Source organism: Phascolarctos cinereus, unplaced genomic scaffold (genome assembly GCF_003287225.1).
Source record: "Phascolarctos cinereus isolate Bilbo 61053 unplaced genomic scaffold, phaCin_HiC Scaffold_3;HRSCAF=262, whole genome shotgun sequence".
Classification (NCBI taxonomy): Eukaryota; Metazoa; Chordata; class Mammalia; order Diprotodontia; family Phascolarctidae; genus Phascolarctos; species Phascolarctos cinereus.
The window spans coordinates 143771822-143791200 of record NW_027555736.1 but is presented as its reverse complement, the minus strand read 5'-3'; the positions used below and the strand labels follow the sequence as shown (position 1 = coordinate 143791200).

General features: G+C 36.9%; 1 protein-coding gene across 7 annotated transcripts in view; it reads right to left on the bottom strand.

Annotated features, from left to right (window-relative positions):
* Nucleotides 1-19379, bottom strand: part of TRIP4 (thyroid hormone receptor interactor 4) — a 45140-nt gene that overhangs the window by 23060 nt on the left and 2701 nt on the right. For 3 of the 7 annotated variants that reach the window (XM_020983726.2, XM_078151203.1, XM_078151204.1), the window contains 9 exons: nucleotides 19030-19199; nucleotides 17814-17950; nucleotides 13415-13627; nucleotides 11100-11178; nucleotides 10197-10326; nucleotides 8159-8374; nucleotides 7047-7173; nucleotides 4949-5136; nucleotides 1208-1332 (listed from right to left, as the gene is read on the bottom strand). In XM_020983726.2, coding sequence (XP_020839385.1) covers nucleotides 1208-1332; nucleotides 4949-5136; nucleotides 7047-7173; nucleotides 8159-8374; nucleotides 10197-10326; nucleotides 11100-11178; nucleotides 13415-13627; nucleotides 17814-17950; nucleotides 19030-19199 — 1385 coding nt within the window. Of the gene's footprint in view, nucleotides 1-1207; nucleotides 1333-4948; nucleotides 5137-7046; nucleotides 7174-8158; nucleotides 8375-10196; nucleotides 10327-11029; nucleotides 11179-13414; nucleotides 13628-17813; nucleotides 17951-19029; nucleotides 19200-19292; nucleotides 19361-19379 lie in introns of those variants that run through there. The other 4 variants (XM_020983738.2, XM_078151205.1, XM_020983747.2 and 1 more) reach the window with 4 other exon arrangements.

The following is a 19379-nucleotide window of genomic DNA, read 5'->3' as shown; positions in this document are numbered from 1 at the left end:
CCCTATGTTATTTTTGGTGTGCATGTGTTTTTTTTGGTTGGGAGAAAGAGGGAGGCAATTGGGGTTAAGTGACTTGCCCAGGGTCACAAAGATAGTAAGTGTCTGAGGCCAAATCTGAATTCAGGTCCTCCAGATTCCAGGACTGCTACCACTGTGCCACCTAGCTGCCCCTATGTTAAAATAAAACAAAATTTAAAGATGTCATCAGAGAGCTATACGTGTAGAAAAGGGCAGCCAATCATGAATAAGAGTGAGGGATAACCAAGGGATAGCTCTTATGCTTCATTATCAAGAGAACTAAAAAGACCCCAGCTTACTGTTTGGACCTCTTGTGAAGGCTCTATAAGATGATACAGTCGAGATTCATGTAGGAGAGGGCATGAATGGATTGTTCTTCATACCACTTCAGAAAGTACTCACATTGATGATATCACAGACATATAGATATAGTGCAGCTCTTACCTCTTTTTTTTTTTTATGACGACCACATGAAGTGGGAAGTATTAAGGAAAAAAGAGTCCAAAAGATCTCAATGACATTTTCCAGAGCCCAAATCTACAATGTTTAGAGATTTTCACTTGTTATCTACTATATATGCCAACTAACTTTGCATATTTGAGGCAGATCTTTCCAGTCCAAAGGATTGTAGAGTTCCCAACAGATGTTTTACTTTTACATGTGAAAGTTAGGATTATCAGCTTTCGCACACACCAAAAGGACACTCACAGATAACCAAGACTAATATTTATTTCTGGTGTTCAAAGGGAACACTTTATTTATATATTTTTATTATTATTGTTGTTGTTGTTGTTGTTGTTGTTGTTGTTTATTATTATTATTATTATTATTTTTGGTGAGGCAATTGGGGTTAAGTGACTTGCCCAGAGTCACACAGCTAGTGAGTATTATGTGTCTGAGGCTGCAATTGAACTCAGGTCCTCCTGACTCCAGGGCTAGTATTCTATCCACTGTGCCACCTAGCTGCCCCAGGAACACTTTAAAGTATATTATTTGATAATCTAACTCATAAAACAGTTGATCTTGACCTGCCCCAAAGAAAAGACTGTCTGTAGATAAACTTTCCTTCCACCCAGAAAGGAAACAATGGAAACAAATAAAAGTAAACTGAAAATAAAGTGAAACAGCTAACTCAATTTTAGCTAATAATATCCATCTCCAAGACATTCACACAAAAGGAGGAAGTTACCTTTTCCAAGAAGAAGGCGATATGTATCCTGTAGTTCTGAGATTTCTTGAGAGGAAGGTCTTTTGGCAGTTGCAGCTATCCATAGTCTTCCTCTGTGAGATGTGTACCAGGTTCTACCCTCCACCCTAAATGGGATAAAAATTGGGCAGAAAAGAACTAATTTCCAGTTCTATGGGGATTGCACCAGTCTTGAATAAAGATTATCTAATTTGAGCAATATTTGCTCAACTGGAGGCCTCTACGAAGTCTTGAATCGAGACTAAAATCCTGGCACACAAATCTTATAACAGGTATATTTTGTGAATACATTCTTATTCCACAATTCACTCTTGTTCTCATTTGTTCTCATGGTTTCTCATATTGCCCATAAAAAAGACTTCTTTCACAGGTAACATCGTTTCTTCATCCTGTTCCAAATGACATAGAGTCTTCAAGACATCTATAACCCTAACCCAAATCTTCCACTGTGCACAAAATAAAAGTCCATCTTCTTGCATATTGCATCCTTCCTCTTTTTCGTGTGTTTTGTCTTTTGGGTTTTTTTATGTCTTAAAGATGTAAAAAAAAAACTTAAAGGTTTTTTCACATAGCCATATTTCCTCAAGTATCTTTCCTCCTCCTCCCTCCCAGAGAGGCATCCCATATAACAAATCATCTTTTTTATAGACAAGAAAAGAAAAAGAGGGAACGTCAGAAAACTAATAAATACATCAAAAAAGTATGAAAATACATGCAATGTACCACACCAGTGACCCCTGAACCTGTGCAACAGGGTATAGTGGAAGTGTGGGTTCTTATCTCTTCTTTCAAGTCAGGCTTGTTTGTTTGTTTGTTTGTTTTGCAACATTCACTTTTGATTACTTTGTGGGGGTTCTTTCCATACAACAACTTACACTACTGTACTCACTGTGCATAACGTTTTTTTGGCTCAGCTCAGCTTTGCTCTGCATCAGTTCATACAGATCTTACCATGATTATCTATATTCATCATACACATTTCTTACAGCACAAAAATATTCCATTACATGCACATACCACAGTTTGTTTAGCCATTTCCCAACTGATGGGCATCTACCTTGTTTTTAATTCTTTGCTATCACAAAAAGTGCTGCTATAAATATTTTGGTGTATATGGCAACTTCTTATCTATGGCCTTCTTGAGGAATAAGCCTAATAATAAATCACTGAGCTAAAGGGGATGGACATTTTAGTCGTTGTTCCAAACTGCTTCCCAAAATAGTTGTATTGATTCAAAACTCTACCAATAATGTACTAGAATGCTTATCTTCCCACAACCCCTCTAACAGTGACCATTTCCATCTTTTATCATCTTTGCCAATTTGCAGATTGTGAGGTACAATCTCAGGGTTGTTCTAACTTGCATTTCTCTTATTAGTAGTAATTTGGAGCATTCTTTCATGTGGTTGTTAACAGTTTACAATTCTTTTGAAAGCTGTTTCTTCAAGTCCTTTGACCCATTTACCCTTTGGGAAATGGCTTTTGTTCACACACACACACACACACACACACACACACACACACACACACATACACACACGTGTGTGTATATATGTGTGTATATTATTTTAGATAACAAAACTTTATAAGAGAAATTTATACAAAAATCTTTTGCTCTTCTTTAAATAATAAAAGGTTCATCTCCAACTAGAAGTTTTTCTAACTACTTCTCTAACTTTCCTGAAAAACTCCTGATCCAAATCAAATTCCCTCCACCTCCATGTATTTTTGTCATTATTTTATTTAGATATTTTTTCTTATCTGCTCTTATAAAATGTAACCATAAATATAATATCAATTCTATTACAGTGCTACAATTCCTGTGGACATTTAAAAAATTTTATTAATATGAAAATATTCTCCTATAGGAAGAGAAAAAAGAAAGTACTCATTTCCTATCCCATTCATATTCAAATATTTTTGAATTGTTTCTCCTTCACTTTAACCAAAGGGAATACAATATTTCTGACAGTACCGCCCAAACTATTATTTGATACTATTAGGATTAGGATGTGTATAATGTTTTTGGCTTTCTGCTATTAATAAAGTTTTTGTGTTTCTGTTATGAATGCCAAATAGAGTCAAAGGCTGTGCCCTCCAGGCCTGAAAGTTCTCAAGGACTATACTACTCTCCACAAACATGGCCAGAGTCATCAGTTTTATTTCTGTGGTATTAGTAATTGTGGCATTGGGTGCTGCTTGTTCTGTTCTTTTCAGTTGTAAAAAATGGCTGAATTAAATCCAAAATAGAATGCAACGTAAACATTCTGCCTTCTACAGCAAAGAACAAGCTGTTCTGTTATTTACACTGGGAAAGGAAGACACCCACGTTCCAGAGTATGAAATGTGTAAAACAGACTTCTGAGGGCCTAGTCAGTCTGGAAAGAAGATGTAGGCTCACTAGTCCCTATCACAATGCAAAGGAAAGATGAAACTTTTAGTCAAATGTACCTCCAGACACGAGATATCTAAAGAGGTTAGGGTAAGGGTAACAGGGACACTATACCCTAACTTGGCAAGGGAATCATAACCATTACGTTTTACTCTTGTCTTATGACCAGCAGAGCAAAAACTAATTACTCTCACTTTCTGGGAAGGATTGCTGAGGCAGCATAATGGAAAAAGAAATCCACTGGATTAAGAATCAAGAGAACTAAACTATAGTCCCAGCTCTGCCATTTACTAGCTGTGTCATCCTGGATATGTAATTTCATTTCTGCATTTCTGTTTTTTCAACTGTCAAATGAGTATAATAACAACCTGACCAAACAACTCATAGGGTTCTTGCAAGAATGAGATAATGATTATGAAGTGTTTCACTTAACTATTAAGATAATAGTATAGGAAGCCAGAGCTTCACAAGCGAAATATGACCAGACTCTAATACTGGGGTAAAGTCAAAATAAACATCAATTTCCACTAGGTCTGCCAGAAGTCAGGTGAAAAAAGTAAAACAGGAATATCAAGGGGAGTCTGTAGGCAAGTCACTTAATCAAATGAAAGCACTGGCCTAAATGACCACTTAGTTCCATTCCAATTCTAAATTCTATGATGATAGACCCTCATTCTGTAATACCTCCCCCAAAGCACAGCTTTTTTTTTAAGATATTCCAAAGCTGATTTTCCCCTCATTTTGATTAAAGCAAAAAATAGAAAAATACACAAAATTGGGTCAATTTCTCTCTCTCTCTTTTTTTTGGGGGGGGCTAGGCAATGGCGTTAAGTGACTTGCCCAGGTCACACAGCTAGTAAGTGTCAAGTGTTTTGGTCTGAGGCTGGATCTGAACGCATGTCCTCCTGACTCCAGGGCTAATGCTGTATCCAATTCACCACCTACCTGCCCCAGGTCAATTTCTTGAGGGGAAAAACAAACCTGAAAGCTGAAGTGACAGGAACAAGTGCATAGGGTGCTGTATTACAGATTACAAAAGCAAAGTTAAGAAAAGTAGGATTTTTATGCCAGGATAGAAAGGGATTGTACTCCATGTCCTTCCACTGGCAGAATTACCTCTGTGGGTTTCAGTTTCTCTGTCTGAAAAACATAGAGAGCAGTATCTAGAAATCATCCCATTTTTTGGTTAACACAGTCAGTACAGGAATTGGAGTCCCTCCAAAGGAATTATGTAATGGACACTACTGGGGATCACTAATAGGCTGACAGCAGAAAGGTAGCTCTCAACCAAGTTCAATACCATGATTACTTTTTCCTGGATGCCATATTACCTTTTAATGCCCCTGACAAGAAATGAGGCCCAGGGCTGGTGCATGCTAAGGCACCAACCATCATCAGAGATTTCCTGAAATTCTCGGTCCTGAATTCGAAGACGGCTCCTCTCTGAGCTGAGCTCCAGATTAGAACCTGCTGAAAGATGAGTCTTCTTCTGTGGGGCCGAGCTTGTCTGGTCTACCCACTATCAAAAAAAAAAGTGAAAGTGTAAGGTTTAAGTTAGTAGCTGGAGGTGGGGTGGCCTCTGATGATCTTTACATGGGTCAAAAATTAATAAAAAACTGGATACCTGGGGCAGCTAGCTGGTGCACTGAATAGAGTACTGGCCCTGGAGTCAGGAGGACCTGAATTCAAATCGGGCCTCAGATACATGATACTCACTAGCTGTGTAAACCTGGGAAAGTCACTTAACTCCAATCACCTTGCAAAAAAAAAAAATTAAAAAAAAAAAAACCGGAATACTTGCCATGGAAACTACCAACCAAGTCTCAACTCTAATAATAAAAGGGATCATACTAGGAATAATTCCTAGAAATTTGTATCTTATTTTTGCCTAATGAAGATAAGATGGAGATGGTATATACATAATGCAAATACAAGAGTCTGATCTAATAGCCCATCATTCCCTTTTCATTTTTAAAGGTAGTATACTTTATGCAAGTGTCTGCGTCAGCTGCTGGAGCAATTTATAGGGGTTAAAGCAATCCCTTCAGAAAGCAATATGGCAACATACAAGAAAATTTACAAATCTGATTATAACTTTTGACACAATGATGGCTAAACTAGGAAAATGGATGAATAAACAGTGGTATAATTGAGAAGATAAAATATTATTACACATTAAAAATTACAAATATGAATATAATAGCCAAAATTCAGGCAAAAATACAAAAGAGTTTAGAAAGATGCACAAACTTTTACAAAATCATAATTTTTAAAAACTGTTAATAGTTTGGGATTTATGGCTTTATGCATGATTTAAAATTTTTGATTGAATGCTTACATTTGTTAATGGTTATTAAGTTTAGAATTTTAAAATTATTCCCCTAAAGCCCCTGCCCTAGGCCCCCCCCTGCCTCTAAAGAATAGCACATCTGTATGAAGATCAGGATTGCTGGAACCATTTCCATTTCCTATATATCACAACAATAAGACTGCTGGGTTCTGAGCAATTTCCCCCAAAACTAAACCACCTAAATGAAGATTCAATATTCTGGCCCACATGTCACTTCCTATACAAAAAGAGCCACACACATACACTGTACGTGCTAAAACCAAAGAAAAATGCAGCAGCTAACCATCTGGTCTCATAGGTAAAAAGTTATTTAAAAAAAAAATCTCCTGCAATGCCAAACATGTGCTGAGACCAACAGTAAGTCTAGACAGAAAAAAGACCTAGAATTCACTGGTAAAGGAAACTACCAAGTAAGAGGACTCCCTCTCCCAGTGTAAGTCAGTGCCTTCCTTCTACAACTTCAAGTTGTCTGGGGCACTGAGAAGTTAAGTGACTAGCCCAGGGTGACACAGTCAGTATCTATCAGTGGTAACTCAGGATTTTATGGTTTCCAGGCCAGCTCTCTATTGATCAAGCAATCGATAAACCCTTCTTATGTGCCAGGAACTGCACTAGGCACAGGGAAACAAGGACAAAGAATAAAACAATCCCCACACTCAAAGAGTTTACATTCTAATGAAGGAGACATGAAGTACATATAAAAACATATAAAATATAAATAAAAAGTGAATAAATATAAATATATACAAAGTATTTAAACAAAAGATAGTTCAGGAGGGAGGGCAGTTGGAGGGATTCAGAAAGAGCTTCATACAAAGATATCAAAGACATACACACATCAAAGAAAAAACTGAAGCATAGTTACTCATATCTCTATTGAGATTAATAAGACCCACTTCTCCTCAGGGAAACTGAGATGATAAATATAAACGAGGCATCCAGAACCACAAGACAAGCCCAGAGGAGGATGGGCAAGAGAAGAAAGCTATACACAAACAATGAGAGTAAAACACCTGACATCAAAAGGACATTTGAGTCCAACCCTCTCTCATTAGCAGCCAGCTGAGACATGTACTCACCAAGGGTGCAGGCTGGAGCAGATGCGGATTCACTAGAACTCCCAAAGGCTTTTCAGGTGATCCTTCTAGTTTTGTTAGAGACTTACTCAAGGCTCCTGAGTTAATAGCCTGTACTGTCTCATCCAGTCTGTAATAACAAATCAAAAGAGCTAGGTAATTATTAACTGTAGCTGGTGTCCACAATCCCTCAGCTCTATTCTCAGTCTCTCCCTACTAATTTAGTCATCAATCAATATACAACCTTTAACAGTGAAATCTAGACTTCTAGGAACCATCTATCTTCTTTTCTTCCACTTTTCAACCCATATCTCCACAGTCCCTAGTCAATCTCAGTTACATACAAATCTAGGGACAGTATAAAAAAAATTAAAAAGGGCATTCCACAAGTACCCATTTGAATGAGCGGAAAGATAATTATTCTCAATGATAAAATAAGAAGAAGGGTATCTGGATTCCAAAGAATATGCCACTCTAGGCAAACTAGTTTATTTGTCCGAAGAAGCCAACATGCCTTTTCACTCAATTACACCTTCTAGGAAAGTCATCCCACTACTTCAGAGATCTGAATCCAAAACTCACTGACTTCAAATCTCCATGAAGCCTTTCCAGATATTCCCAGCCCACAGCTACTCCTCCTTCCCTGCCTATACCACTAACATGATATTTATACCTTGTACTGTTAGACATCTATATTGATATCTATATCTACATATACATATAGTCATCTATATATGTAGATATAAATCTTTTATACATGTCATTATATATATCATTTATATATGTCATCATATATGCCATTATAAAGTAACAAATACGTACTATATGTATATATATACATATACACATATATGTACACATATATGAAGATACAATTATAAAGTAATGAAACATGCAAAAGAGTATGGTTTGTGCAACTACTTTTATTGCTTTGTCATCAAATAACTTATACTCTGTCTTTCCAACTAGACTATAAAAAGAAACGACATTCTTCTCTGTATTCTAGTGGGTGCTTAAAAAAATGTCCTGATTACCAAAAAGCTTTCAGCTACAATAAAATATGACTGGTCAGATCAGTCATGTCTCTCAAACCTTTCTCTGAGTTGCCCACTCACTTATTGTGGTAGTCTGTAAGGGAGTTTTGCTCTTCTAGAATCTGCCTTCCTGCAAAGTCAATGGTAATCTTCTTAGAGAGACGTGAGGCATGGCGCAGCTCTCGAAGTTCCTGCTCCTTCTTCTGCAGAGCTTCCCGCTCCACCTTGGATAGCCATTGGTTGGAATCTGTGGCAAAGTAGTCTGATTCATCATCAATGACTTGAGTCCTTCGAACACTAAGGCAAGAGAGAGCATGTGGCACTATGAGCATGTTATCAAAAAGGATATGATTTTTCTGGGAACTGTCCAAAGTAACTCATTTATTACCATCACTCATGATACACTATGACATCCCAGCATGACAACTTGAAGTGTAATTACCTAAATACTAAAACAAAAACAAAAACAAAAGCTCTTCTTTAAGGTGATGGTGTCAGAAATTTTTGGAGCTAGAAAGGACCTTATAGAACATTTACATTTTACAGATGAAGAAACTGAGAGGTAAAGTGACTTGGCTAATGTTACAGAACTAGCTAGAGTAGAATAACTTAGTGATATATGCAGATTTAGCAGAAATATCATCACTACAAAATTGGAAGCCTAAAAAATTTAAACTTTAAGGGAATACTTCCCAAACTGAGTATGTGTGTGTTAGGGATGTCCATGATATACTTTCCATCCTCCTTCCCAGATCTAAAATCTGGAAATGAATTTTCAGAAGCTATCAGAAGAAAACCTATACTTCTAAAAATTGTGCAGCTTTGTTCCTTTTGACTCATTCACAATTTCTTAATCTCCCCATAAAAATAAAGACTAAAGCCAGCCAGGGCCCCTTTCTGGTAAAGGTCCACACCTGGAGCTACCTAAGTCCTTTTGCACAGGACAGTGTAACAGCAACATCAGTAGCAAGAAACTTTTCTTGGTCCCTACTTCTCAGGAAATACATATCTCACACAGCACTGAATTATACTGTCAATGAATAAATGAGTAAATACTGTCAATGAGTAAAACTAAATCTGACAGTTGCAATCCTAATAAAAGATGATAGTAAGTATGGAACATAAACATGATAATAGTTCTCCATAAAAGACTAAACAAAAAATTTAATATTATTCCCATAATGGACTTTGAAGCCAGAGGGAATAGTGTTCACTCTATTTATAGTAAAGATGTTTTTTCTGGTTATTTCTCTGGTATTTTTGACAGATGGCTCTGAATCTGAGCTGAAGTTTTCAGATGGCCAATGCTTCATTGCAAAGAAGACACTGCTGGCAAGAGACTACTAGGTAGGACCAGGAAGAGACCCAGGAAAGATTTGCTCAGGGAGCAGTGCAAGTGACTCTAACAGATAGGTTCTAGTGGGTTGGCTGCCCGAAGGGGGAAGGGTACACTCTGAAGCATTCTCTACTATCAACTCTGTTTAAAATAAGCACTTGGCCAAAAGTAAGAGAGAAAAGCAGAAATCAACAACAAAACTAGAAAATTCAAAAATCTGTCTCCAAGGAGAAATCATGAGAACTGTCAGGGGGCCAAATAACAGCGTAGGAGTCAAGAAGCCAATCTTTGTACAATCTGATCTTTTTAATACTGAATCAGAGACCAAGATTCCACCAAGGATTCATGACTTCTCAGGGCACTGCTTTTTTCCAATATGTCAAGGTCTCACAGAGTTTGGTCACTCTGTGTTAGTTTAGAAGTGAAACAACTTGGGAAATTCTGTTTGCTTCACTAGGATAAAATACAATCAACTCCAAATTATCAGTATAATCTGTCTTCTTTCAGGAACACTTGTGAATAATAAAAAAGGTAAAAGGACAAAAGAGTCTCCTTCACCTGGTTGAAGGTCTACACTACATCAATATGAGTCAGAAATAAAATATCAACTATCTATGTATGCATGTGCCCAACTCCAGTCTAATGAAAACTGTTTCACAATCTATAGCCAGTCAGTTATTTGCTAAATGATCTTATTCCATGAGATATTTGTACTCAAAGACAGCCAGCATCAGTTTGCTTCTGTTTATTCTCCAATATCAGCTATTCCACCAAAAATCATACCTGGTTCTGTCAAACTCTAGCAACTTGTCTTTATGCTTTACAGCCTTCTCCAGACCAGTCTTAATCCGAGATTCTTGATGAGGAAGCAGATCCTTGTTGAATACATCAACCTTACCAGAATTCTCCATTCCTGTAAGGCAACAAGGAAAGCAACGGTATCAATCACCAACCCAAACTTAATAACAATCATCCCAGTTCACCCCACAGCAAGACACCAATGGATCCTGATCTCTTCTAAATTTCCAAAAGAATTCGCTCCATTGAAAAAAAAGCCATAAATTAAACCAAGCTTTATGAACTCTTCTCTTAAAGGCATGAAGATCAAGAGGATACTAAACAATTTAACAACATGGAAATGCAAAGTTGCGAGTTGAATATCATATAATTACATTGAAATTTTGTTAAATATTTCACTTTTGTTTTTTGAAAAGAATAATGAATAATAGAAGAAGTGGGTGCGGGTCAGTGTCAGAAGAAAATACCACAAATATGCACTTCCCCAAAGGATATCATTTGTCCCAATAAGACTAAGATTCAAAAAGGTATGTGGAGGGAAAGAAAAGGCATTTGCTACAACAAAAACCAACATCTTTCCCTTCCCTTTATACTCCAAGCTTGCACAAAGTCCGACTAGTTCTCTCTCCTAAAAGGATTTTTCATCTTTGACAATGCCATTATGCTTTGGGTAAAAGCAAAGAGGCTAGAAGAGCAGTAAAGACAGTGTGCTCATGGTGCTGGCCTGTACAAGGTAGCTGTTCAATTAAGTATGCTGAATGGATGAGTGAATGAACAACTTGTGAATCACAAAAATAGTTCAGTCCCATCCTGCACACCTGGATGCACCAAATGGACAATGATACAAGATTCATCCTTCACCAGAGCTATCAAAAGATGACTGCCAACCTGCCATGAGCTTCTTCAGAAGCTTTTGGCTCTTGTTTGAATCACGCTGCAGAATGTCCTGTTCTTCTCGAGTACACACCTACAGCATAAAAACATGGTAACAGAGATAGACAATTTAATGAACTTTTGCTATTTTTTTTTTGGTAGGCAATGGGGTTAAGTGATTTGCCCAGGGTCACACAGCTAGTAAGCGTTATGGGTCTGAGGCCGGATTTGAACTCAAGTCCTCCTGAATCCAGGACTGGTGCTCTATCCACTATGCCACCTAGCTGCCCCTGCTATTTTCCTGTTACACTAAATAACTAACCTTAAACTACACAGAAGACGATAATTAAAAATGTATGTTCCACAATTTATACATTCAAATGACTTCTTTCCCTTTGAAATAGTAACACTGGGAGCTATGTGCTTATATCAATGATGTTTTCACGATGTGTGAACCATGCAAGAAAATTAATCTCGTGGCCATACAGCCACACACCATTTAAGATCAAAACAGCAATATCCACTTGATCATCAAACTTACTCAACAGACCAAAGGTCAAGTGACTTTTAATTCTAAAAACAAAACAAATTCACCCTGCAAATATTAAGCTTTCTGATCACTGAAGATATTAAAAAACAATGTGCCATAGGCTCTGAACGCAATACCAAAAGATTAAATCCAAGAAATGCTCTGAGCAAAGGCAGTAATGTTGCAATAAGTTCTACCAAAATAGCTAAATTTAAGGAAACCTAACATTGATTTGGTTATACAATTTTTGTTGTTCTTTTCTTTAAAAAAGGACATTAGCTTATGTAGTTAGTGACAACTCATACATCTAACTTTGAAGCTTCCAATTTTAAAGAGTGGCTTTTAAGTCAGTCCTATAAATGAACCAGGATAAGGTCCTGAGGTCTTGAAAGAAGAACAGAATCAAGTAACAGGGCCAGTCATAAAAGCTGCATTAGTAAAAATGTATATGGTACTCTAAAATTTGCAAGGCACTGTATATGTTATCTCATTTGATCCTTTCAACAGCCCTGGGATGTAAGTACTACAGGGTAGCATCCCCATTTTATAAAAAAGGAAATTGCAATTCAAAGAGTTTAATAACTTGACCATGGTCACATAGGAAGTAAGTACTAGAGGAAAGACAAAGACCGAGGTGTCTCCTAACTCTAAATCCAGTTCTCTTTCTACTACACCATGTTATCTCCACCAAGGAAAAAAAAAATCACACGAGATTCTTTGCCTTCAGGCATCCTACTTAAAAAAAATTTGGATTGATCAAGCCAAACGAAAAGCTGTGTTTATTACAAATGCACTGTAACTGTAATAAGAAAGGCTGAGAAAGGCTTAGCTAAAAAACAAAATTCTATGTTGAACTTGTAAAAAGCTGCAAGGAATCAGGCAAATCTGCTTTACATTATCCTGCTTCCTGAACTAGGAGATCCGTGGGACCTATCAGTAAACAATGTACTTCCCGGCAGCTGCCTCCCCTGCACACAAAGCTCCTGCCAGAAGCCGCAGGGTGTTTCTCTAGAGAGTGAAAAGTCCACATGGGAAGAGACTTAGTAACATTTCATAAAGAATTTTATTGGTAGACACTATATTTTTCCAATGAATGACTGGATATAGGTTTGTTCTCCAGGAAATAATGGAAAATAGGAGGAAAGGAAAACAAACCTATCTTAATGCATGTTCTCCTCAATGATGCCATATGCCACAGCTGCCACCCACCAGCAGGAATAGCAGATCAATAGGCATTGCCCTTCAGCTCCTTGTTAGCGCCTTTGTAAGAAAGCCATTAGTTCCACGTTCCTGAGGTCATTCTCCCAGAAACAGCTGACAAACATTTCAAAGTCGTATTACTGAACTTCCCAGGGAGGCAGTGGCTATAGTGCTCTTAAGACTACATCATCATGACACCAATGTGACTACTCCTTTAGGAAAAAGAATGGTTAATATCTGAGAACTGCAACAAACAATGTTCCCACTTCTATTGCTGTAAAGTTCTCCAACTATAAAAGAATTTGATACAGACTCTGATCTTTGGATAATCTGTTGCTTGAAAAGCTTGCAAATTATCAGCATCAGCATTAGGATAAAAAACTAGAGGAACTGGACCAATCAAGTCCTTGCTATATTCTAAGACATTTTAGAATTGGTTGGACAGAAGAGCACATAGGAGGGGGAGAGGGACAGAGAAAGAGACAGAGACAGAGAAACTGAGAGACACAGAGAGAGAGAGAGAGAGAGACTCTCTAGGAAAAATTAGCCATAACGATACACATATGGCTCAACAAAACCAAAGTTGCAAGGAAATATTTACCAGAGATCCACAGAACAAACAGGGTCCAGAACCCTCCTGTTCACAGACAATCCGCCCGCAGATCAGACAGTTGTTGATGAGTTTGTGCTTCTGGGCCAGACAATCACAAGGGTGTCGTCCTGGAAGGAGGACAGCCAACCTGTCCTGTCCCTCTGTTGTATACAAGTTAACATACTTTGTCTTCTTCTTTGAGGAACTGGTGATCTCCTGTGCCTAATTTTCAAACAGTAAAAAATGGCTTAAACACCTAACCAAAAGCCACAATAGAAATCAGGCAAAAAAAGAAATCTCTGCCCAATGAACTACTCTGAACCCCATCTCCCATACATTTCTCAGAAACTGAAAATCATTTTCCACCAAATTTAAGAAGGAAATTATCTAGATAAGAAAGTTTTCTATAACCAACGGTTTGGGGGGGGTTAATTCTTACAAAATTAGTTAATAAGTGCCCTTCATTGACAGTTCCTCCTAGGTTTACTGATGGATGGTAACCTGAAAGTCAAAGTTCTAAGCATTACTTCTTCATGCACAGAACTAGATTCTCTTAACTAACTAAATAGGTGATCACTGAAAATGAATTCCTTTAAAAGCTGATGATATTCATGGATATGAAAGACAAGCATATAAATAAAAGGTAATGATGAACTCTGAAACATCTCTTCAAATCTGTGGCATAGAGTTCTGTGGAAGTCTCCACTATCATTATGCTGTTATCCTTTTCATTTCTTTCCCTTTTAAGCCAGTAGTTTTGAAATCAAACTCTTTACCTCTAAGACCCCTTATAAAACCTAAATTACTTCTGACATTTGGGAATGTTATTATATCAAAGAAAACTCTTTGGTGACTATAATGAGATGTGACACTCCCCACTTTCCAAGCAGAAAGGCAGAGTTAGGGGGTTTTTTCTCCCTCTTAAAAAATTAGGTATAAAGATGTCCTCCAGCAGACAACCGTATCCTCAAAGAGATGAGACTGAAAATACTGTTTTAAACAAATTGATGTTTACCCACATTCTCAATACAAGTTTTTCAAAAAAGGACAGCAGTGCACATTAATAAGATCTTTACTTCTCAGGGATTTGCAAATTTCCTCCAAACACGCTGAAAAAATAAGTTGTGTTTTCTTATCCACAGGCAGAAATCTGTGTTTTCGCCTCCATAAAAAGCTAAGCAATTCAAGAAGTATTTATTAAGTAACTACCATGTACCGATCATTGTGCTACTACTACTAGGGATGCAAAGGTCAAAAGAAAAATCTCTGCCTGTGAGGAAGCTACATTTCATGTCCATAAAATCGAATGTTACTTTGGGTAGGAGAGGACAATTTTCTGTGACCTTCTGAAAGGAGTAAGCACTCAATTATTTGTTGAACATTGCAATGAATGAAAATGAAGAAAGGCCTGTTTTCATAGCTTCTCTCTATTTCATATTCCTTCATATATGTTCTACAGATCTGATACAGAATTGAGCAGGCATAAATACCCAGGTAAATAGTTTTGCTCTCATTAGCATTTCTAAAAGCTATCAAATGATTTATATCCCAATACATCCCTAACCAAGAATCCTCAAACTACCTCCCAAAAACCTTTAATTCTTTCTTTAATTATTTTTGGTCTAATTTCTCTTCATATATATTTAACCCAGCTTTTGGGGGATTTTTTTTCACTTGTGTGAGGCACTGTGTTACTGTGAATTCTAAAACTAACATATATACCCATCTCTCATTAGCATACTGTCATATTTTCAGAAAGGCAACAAAGGCATATTTTTATTAAATAATTTATAATGAACTCTAAACAACAAAACTTATTCAATACTATTTATATTTTAAAAATCAATTTCAAGATACAAATATCCTTAACAACTTATCATGGGATCATAAATTTGGAGCTGGAAGGGACCTCAGAGGCTATTTTGTCCAACCCTCTCATTTGGCAGATGAGGAAACTGAGGCCCAGATAGCTTAAAGTGACTTGCCCAAGATCTCACAGGTGGTGTCAGAGGAACTACTTTAACCCAAGTCTTTCCATGTCCCTTACCATTCTCTCTGTGCATTTACTGTATATATGTTTTCCCTTTTATACAATTACACACACAGTTTTACCCTTTCTATTTCCTGTGTTATTTCATGCAAGTTCTTTCCTACAGTACATTTTGAAAGTACAACTTAAATACATAAAAGCTTTAAGGAATTTTAAATTCAGTCTAGGAGGAATGATTTCTTATAGGTTTCCAAAACATGTGGTATCCCCCAGGCAAATCACTTTTCCATTTTTTTCTTACAATGCTTTTAGACAAATCTGTCTACCAATTATAAAAATACGGCCAAAGACAGAAATGTGGTGCATTTCTAAAAACACTACACAAAACCTATATTCTCAAGCCATCTGGTTCAACACATCCCTGATGAAGAATCTTCACTATTACCTCCCAAGAAGTAGTCATCTAAACTTCACTTGAAGAGCTCCAGGGAGAGGGAGACCATTTGTTCTCCAAGCGGTCCAAAGACTGCTTCTGGATAACTATTAGGAAGGTGTTCCTCACATCAAGTCGAGATTTGCCTGTCTGAAACTTTTATGAATTGCTCCTAGTTCTGTCCTCTGAGACTAAGCAGTACAAATCTAACCCTCTTCTACAGGACAACCCTTAAAATAATAAAGACAGGTATCATGTGCCCCATTGTCTTCTCTTCTCTAGAACAAACATGCCCTATTCCTTTAACCTTATGGCATAGGAGTAACCCATTACTTCATTATTAGTTGCCCTCCTCTGGGCACTACCTAGCTTGTCAATGTTCTTCCTAGAATGTGACAGCCAGAAATGAATACTACTCCAGCTATGGTGTGAATGGGGCAGAGTAGAGAAGGACTATAACCTCTGTCCTGGCATGTGAACAACATGCCTCAGAATAAGCCCAGACTACATTAGCTTTTTTGACTAGCATAGCATACTGCTGATTCATACTGAATATCAATCTATGAAAACCTCCCATGCTTTTTTTGGATGAACTGTTATCTAGTCATACCTTCCCCACTTTGCTCTCGTGAAGCGGATATTTTTTAAACTCAGTTGTAAGACTTTACATCTTTTTTCTATTAACTTTTATCTTATTTCTATTCAGCCCATCAATTCTGTGTCTTTTTGGACTCCTATTCTGAAAACTACAAATTTAAGATATTGTAATTTCATATTTATTAAGCATGCCATCTCTGCCTTCATCCAAATAAATGACAAAAATGTTGAACAGCACATGGCAAGGACAGATGTCTGGAATTCTCAATTGGAGATCTCATGCCAAGGTGACATCAAGCTATTAAATCTTGTGGTCCAGCCATTTAACAAACATCAAATTTATTTATCTGATCATCTAGCCCACGTTTTCCTATCCTGTTGAGAGGTTTCCCAAATGCTTTATTGAACTCTAGGTAAATTATATCTAGAACATTCTCCTGACAGCCTAGTAACCCTGTCAAAAAAGGAAATGAGGTTAGTTTGGAATGACCAAGTATCAATAAAGCCATGGTGAAACATCATAATTTTTTCTAGATGTTCACAAGAGATGAAGAGATGCCTCTTCAGTGCGTACTGGTAAATGAATTTATTAGTAAATGGTAAATGAGTGATATCACTCAGCAGGTTAGGGTAAAATAACAGAGTCAATCAAAAGCTTAGGGAATTACAATAAACTGAAAAATATGAGTAAGTTCGCATATATGGACCTTAGTTTCCATGGCTCATCACTAATTAATTACCCATACCTTAATATCATGGTTGAGTCTAGTGTTCAGTGCTAATTTGAGGAGAAATAATAATAAATCATCATTTTAGAATAGAAAGAGACCTTAAAGATCATCTAGTCTAATCCCTCTTACTTTATAAATAAAAAACCTGGGGCCCAAAAAAGTTAAATGACTTTTCAAGGTCACACAGATAGCAACCTCAAAAAGGCAATAACTAAATATATATTGAACATGCTCTCATAAATATTAATGCTATTTCCTGAAAGCATTTCAAGTTCTTTTCCTTAGAAATCTCTCATCCATATAATGATCTATTCTCAAACCTCTGAATTTGTTTCTCTATGTGATCCCCATTTCAATAAACAATAAGCATTGATTAAGTGCCTATAATGTGCCAGGCACTGTGCTAGGGGCTGGATAATCTAGCTGATTAGAGAGCTAATAATGTAGCAATTACATGCCCAAATAAAGAGGATTCTATAACGATTGGTAGTTTTCTGCCTTCCTACCCTCCCCCCACTAATATACATGGATCTTTTTCACTGAAAAAGTAACACTTTAGAATAGAGCTTCTTTTTTCTATCTCAAATTCTACTAGCCATTGCCTCTACTTCTCTATACTGTAGAGCTCAGTATAGACTTCTTTCAATGAGCACTCACCTTGGCTAAATCAAGTGGTGTTTTGACTTCCTCTACAGTTGATTCAGGTTCAGCAAATGCAGGAACCTCCTGCTTGTTTCTCCCCTTGCGCCTACCTTTCTTCAACTGGTCCCCAAGTCTCTGGCCATCTGAAATCTCTAAGTACCATAAAGACAAAACCAAAAATTATTCAATAACTTTTTATGGATAGTGAAGAAGAGAGGCAATGGGAAATTAGTAGAAAGAGCACTGAATTTGGGAATGCTAGAATTGGAGACTTGGGACCTAAATTCAAATTCCAGTGCTTCCCCTTGTTATTCACGTAACAGTGGGCAAGAAGGGGTGGAATTAGATGGCCTCTTAAGGTCCCTTTCAGCTCTAAATCTATTATCTTATGATCTTAGAAGACATAATAAGGCTTATCTATTTGGGGGAGGAAGTTAAAACAAACAAAAACACTTTTTTTGCTGTTTGTTGCATGACCCTCAAGCCAGTACTAAACTTAATAATTCATTTCATTTGTTGCGGCAGGTAGATGGTACAGTGGATAGAGCACTGGGTCCAGAGCCAGGAGAATTTGTGAGTTCAAATGTAACCTCAGACACTTACTAGCTGTATAACCCTGGGTAAGTCACTTAACTCCAATTGTCTTCTCCCTCCCAGAAAAAGATGTGTATTTGTTAAGCAATACCAATTTACAAAATGCTAAAAGGAAATACTTCTAGCTACAGGTTTAAATTAAAAAGTTTAGTTAAAAACATAATATATACTACATAACAACAGCTTACACTATTAGTGCATCATTCACATATTGTACTTTATAAGAAAATGTTTGTTTCTACAAGCTATTCACATCTCAAAGGATTAATCATTTGCCCTTCACCCAGATGAGCACAGAGGTGAACATGTTAGTTTCATCTCATATAAGTGTGTTTCATATGTAATGTAAGGGTAGCCATTTTAAAAGTGTTCTTTAAAAAGGTTTAGGGGTTGTTTTTTCAAAAGTAGCATTTATCAAAGAAAATAGGTTTGTCTAAACATCAAGGGGAAGTGAAACAGAATTAAACTAAAACATATAATTTTGATGCTATTTTTTGGACAATGAAATGGATCTTTTAAAGGCTTGATTGATGGAAACACAGAGGTGACAAGAACATTTGGTCCATGCTTGGGAGACCTGTTTCTTAATTATATAGTTTAATCTCAGTTCCCCTGCTCTATCACCCATTTGGCTCACCATCTCTTTTTCTGTATATCTGCAGAGGATCAGAAACTGAGTCTTGATAATTCTTTTGCCACTTGTTTATAAGTTCTTCTATGAACTGGCCTTTTTTGCCCTCATTTCCCTGGAGAAGATCAGTAACATATTCTCGTATCTCTTCAGCATCCTCAATTGACATAACATACCTCAGAAATCAAAGAGAACAGCTGATGAAACAAGGGTTTGGTTTCTAATATATTAAATGTCAGATTAATGTTTATTTTAATCTATATGCATACCAATTTTTTCTCTCTCTTGAATCAGTGAAGAAGAAAGATTGGTGGAGCTATGCTTTGTTATACTAAAATAAAATTTCCTATAATTAG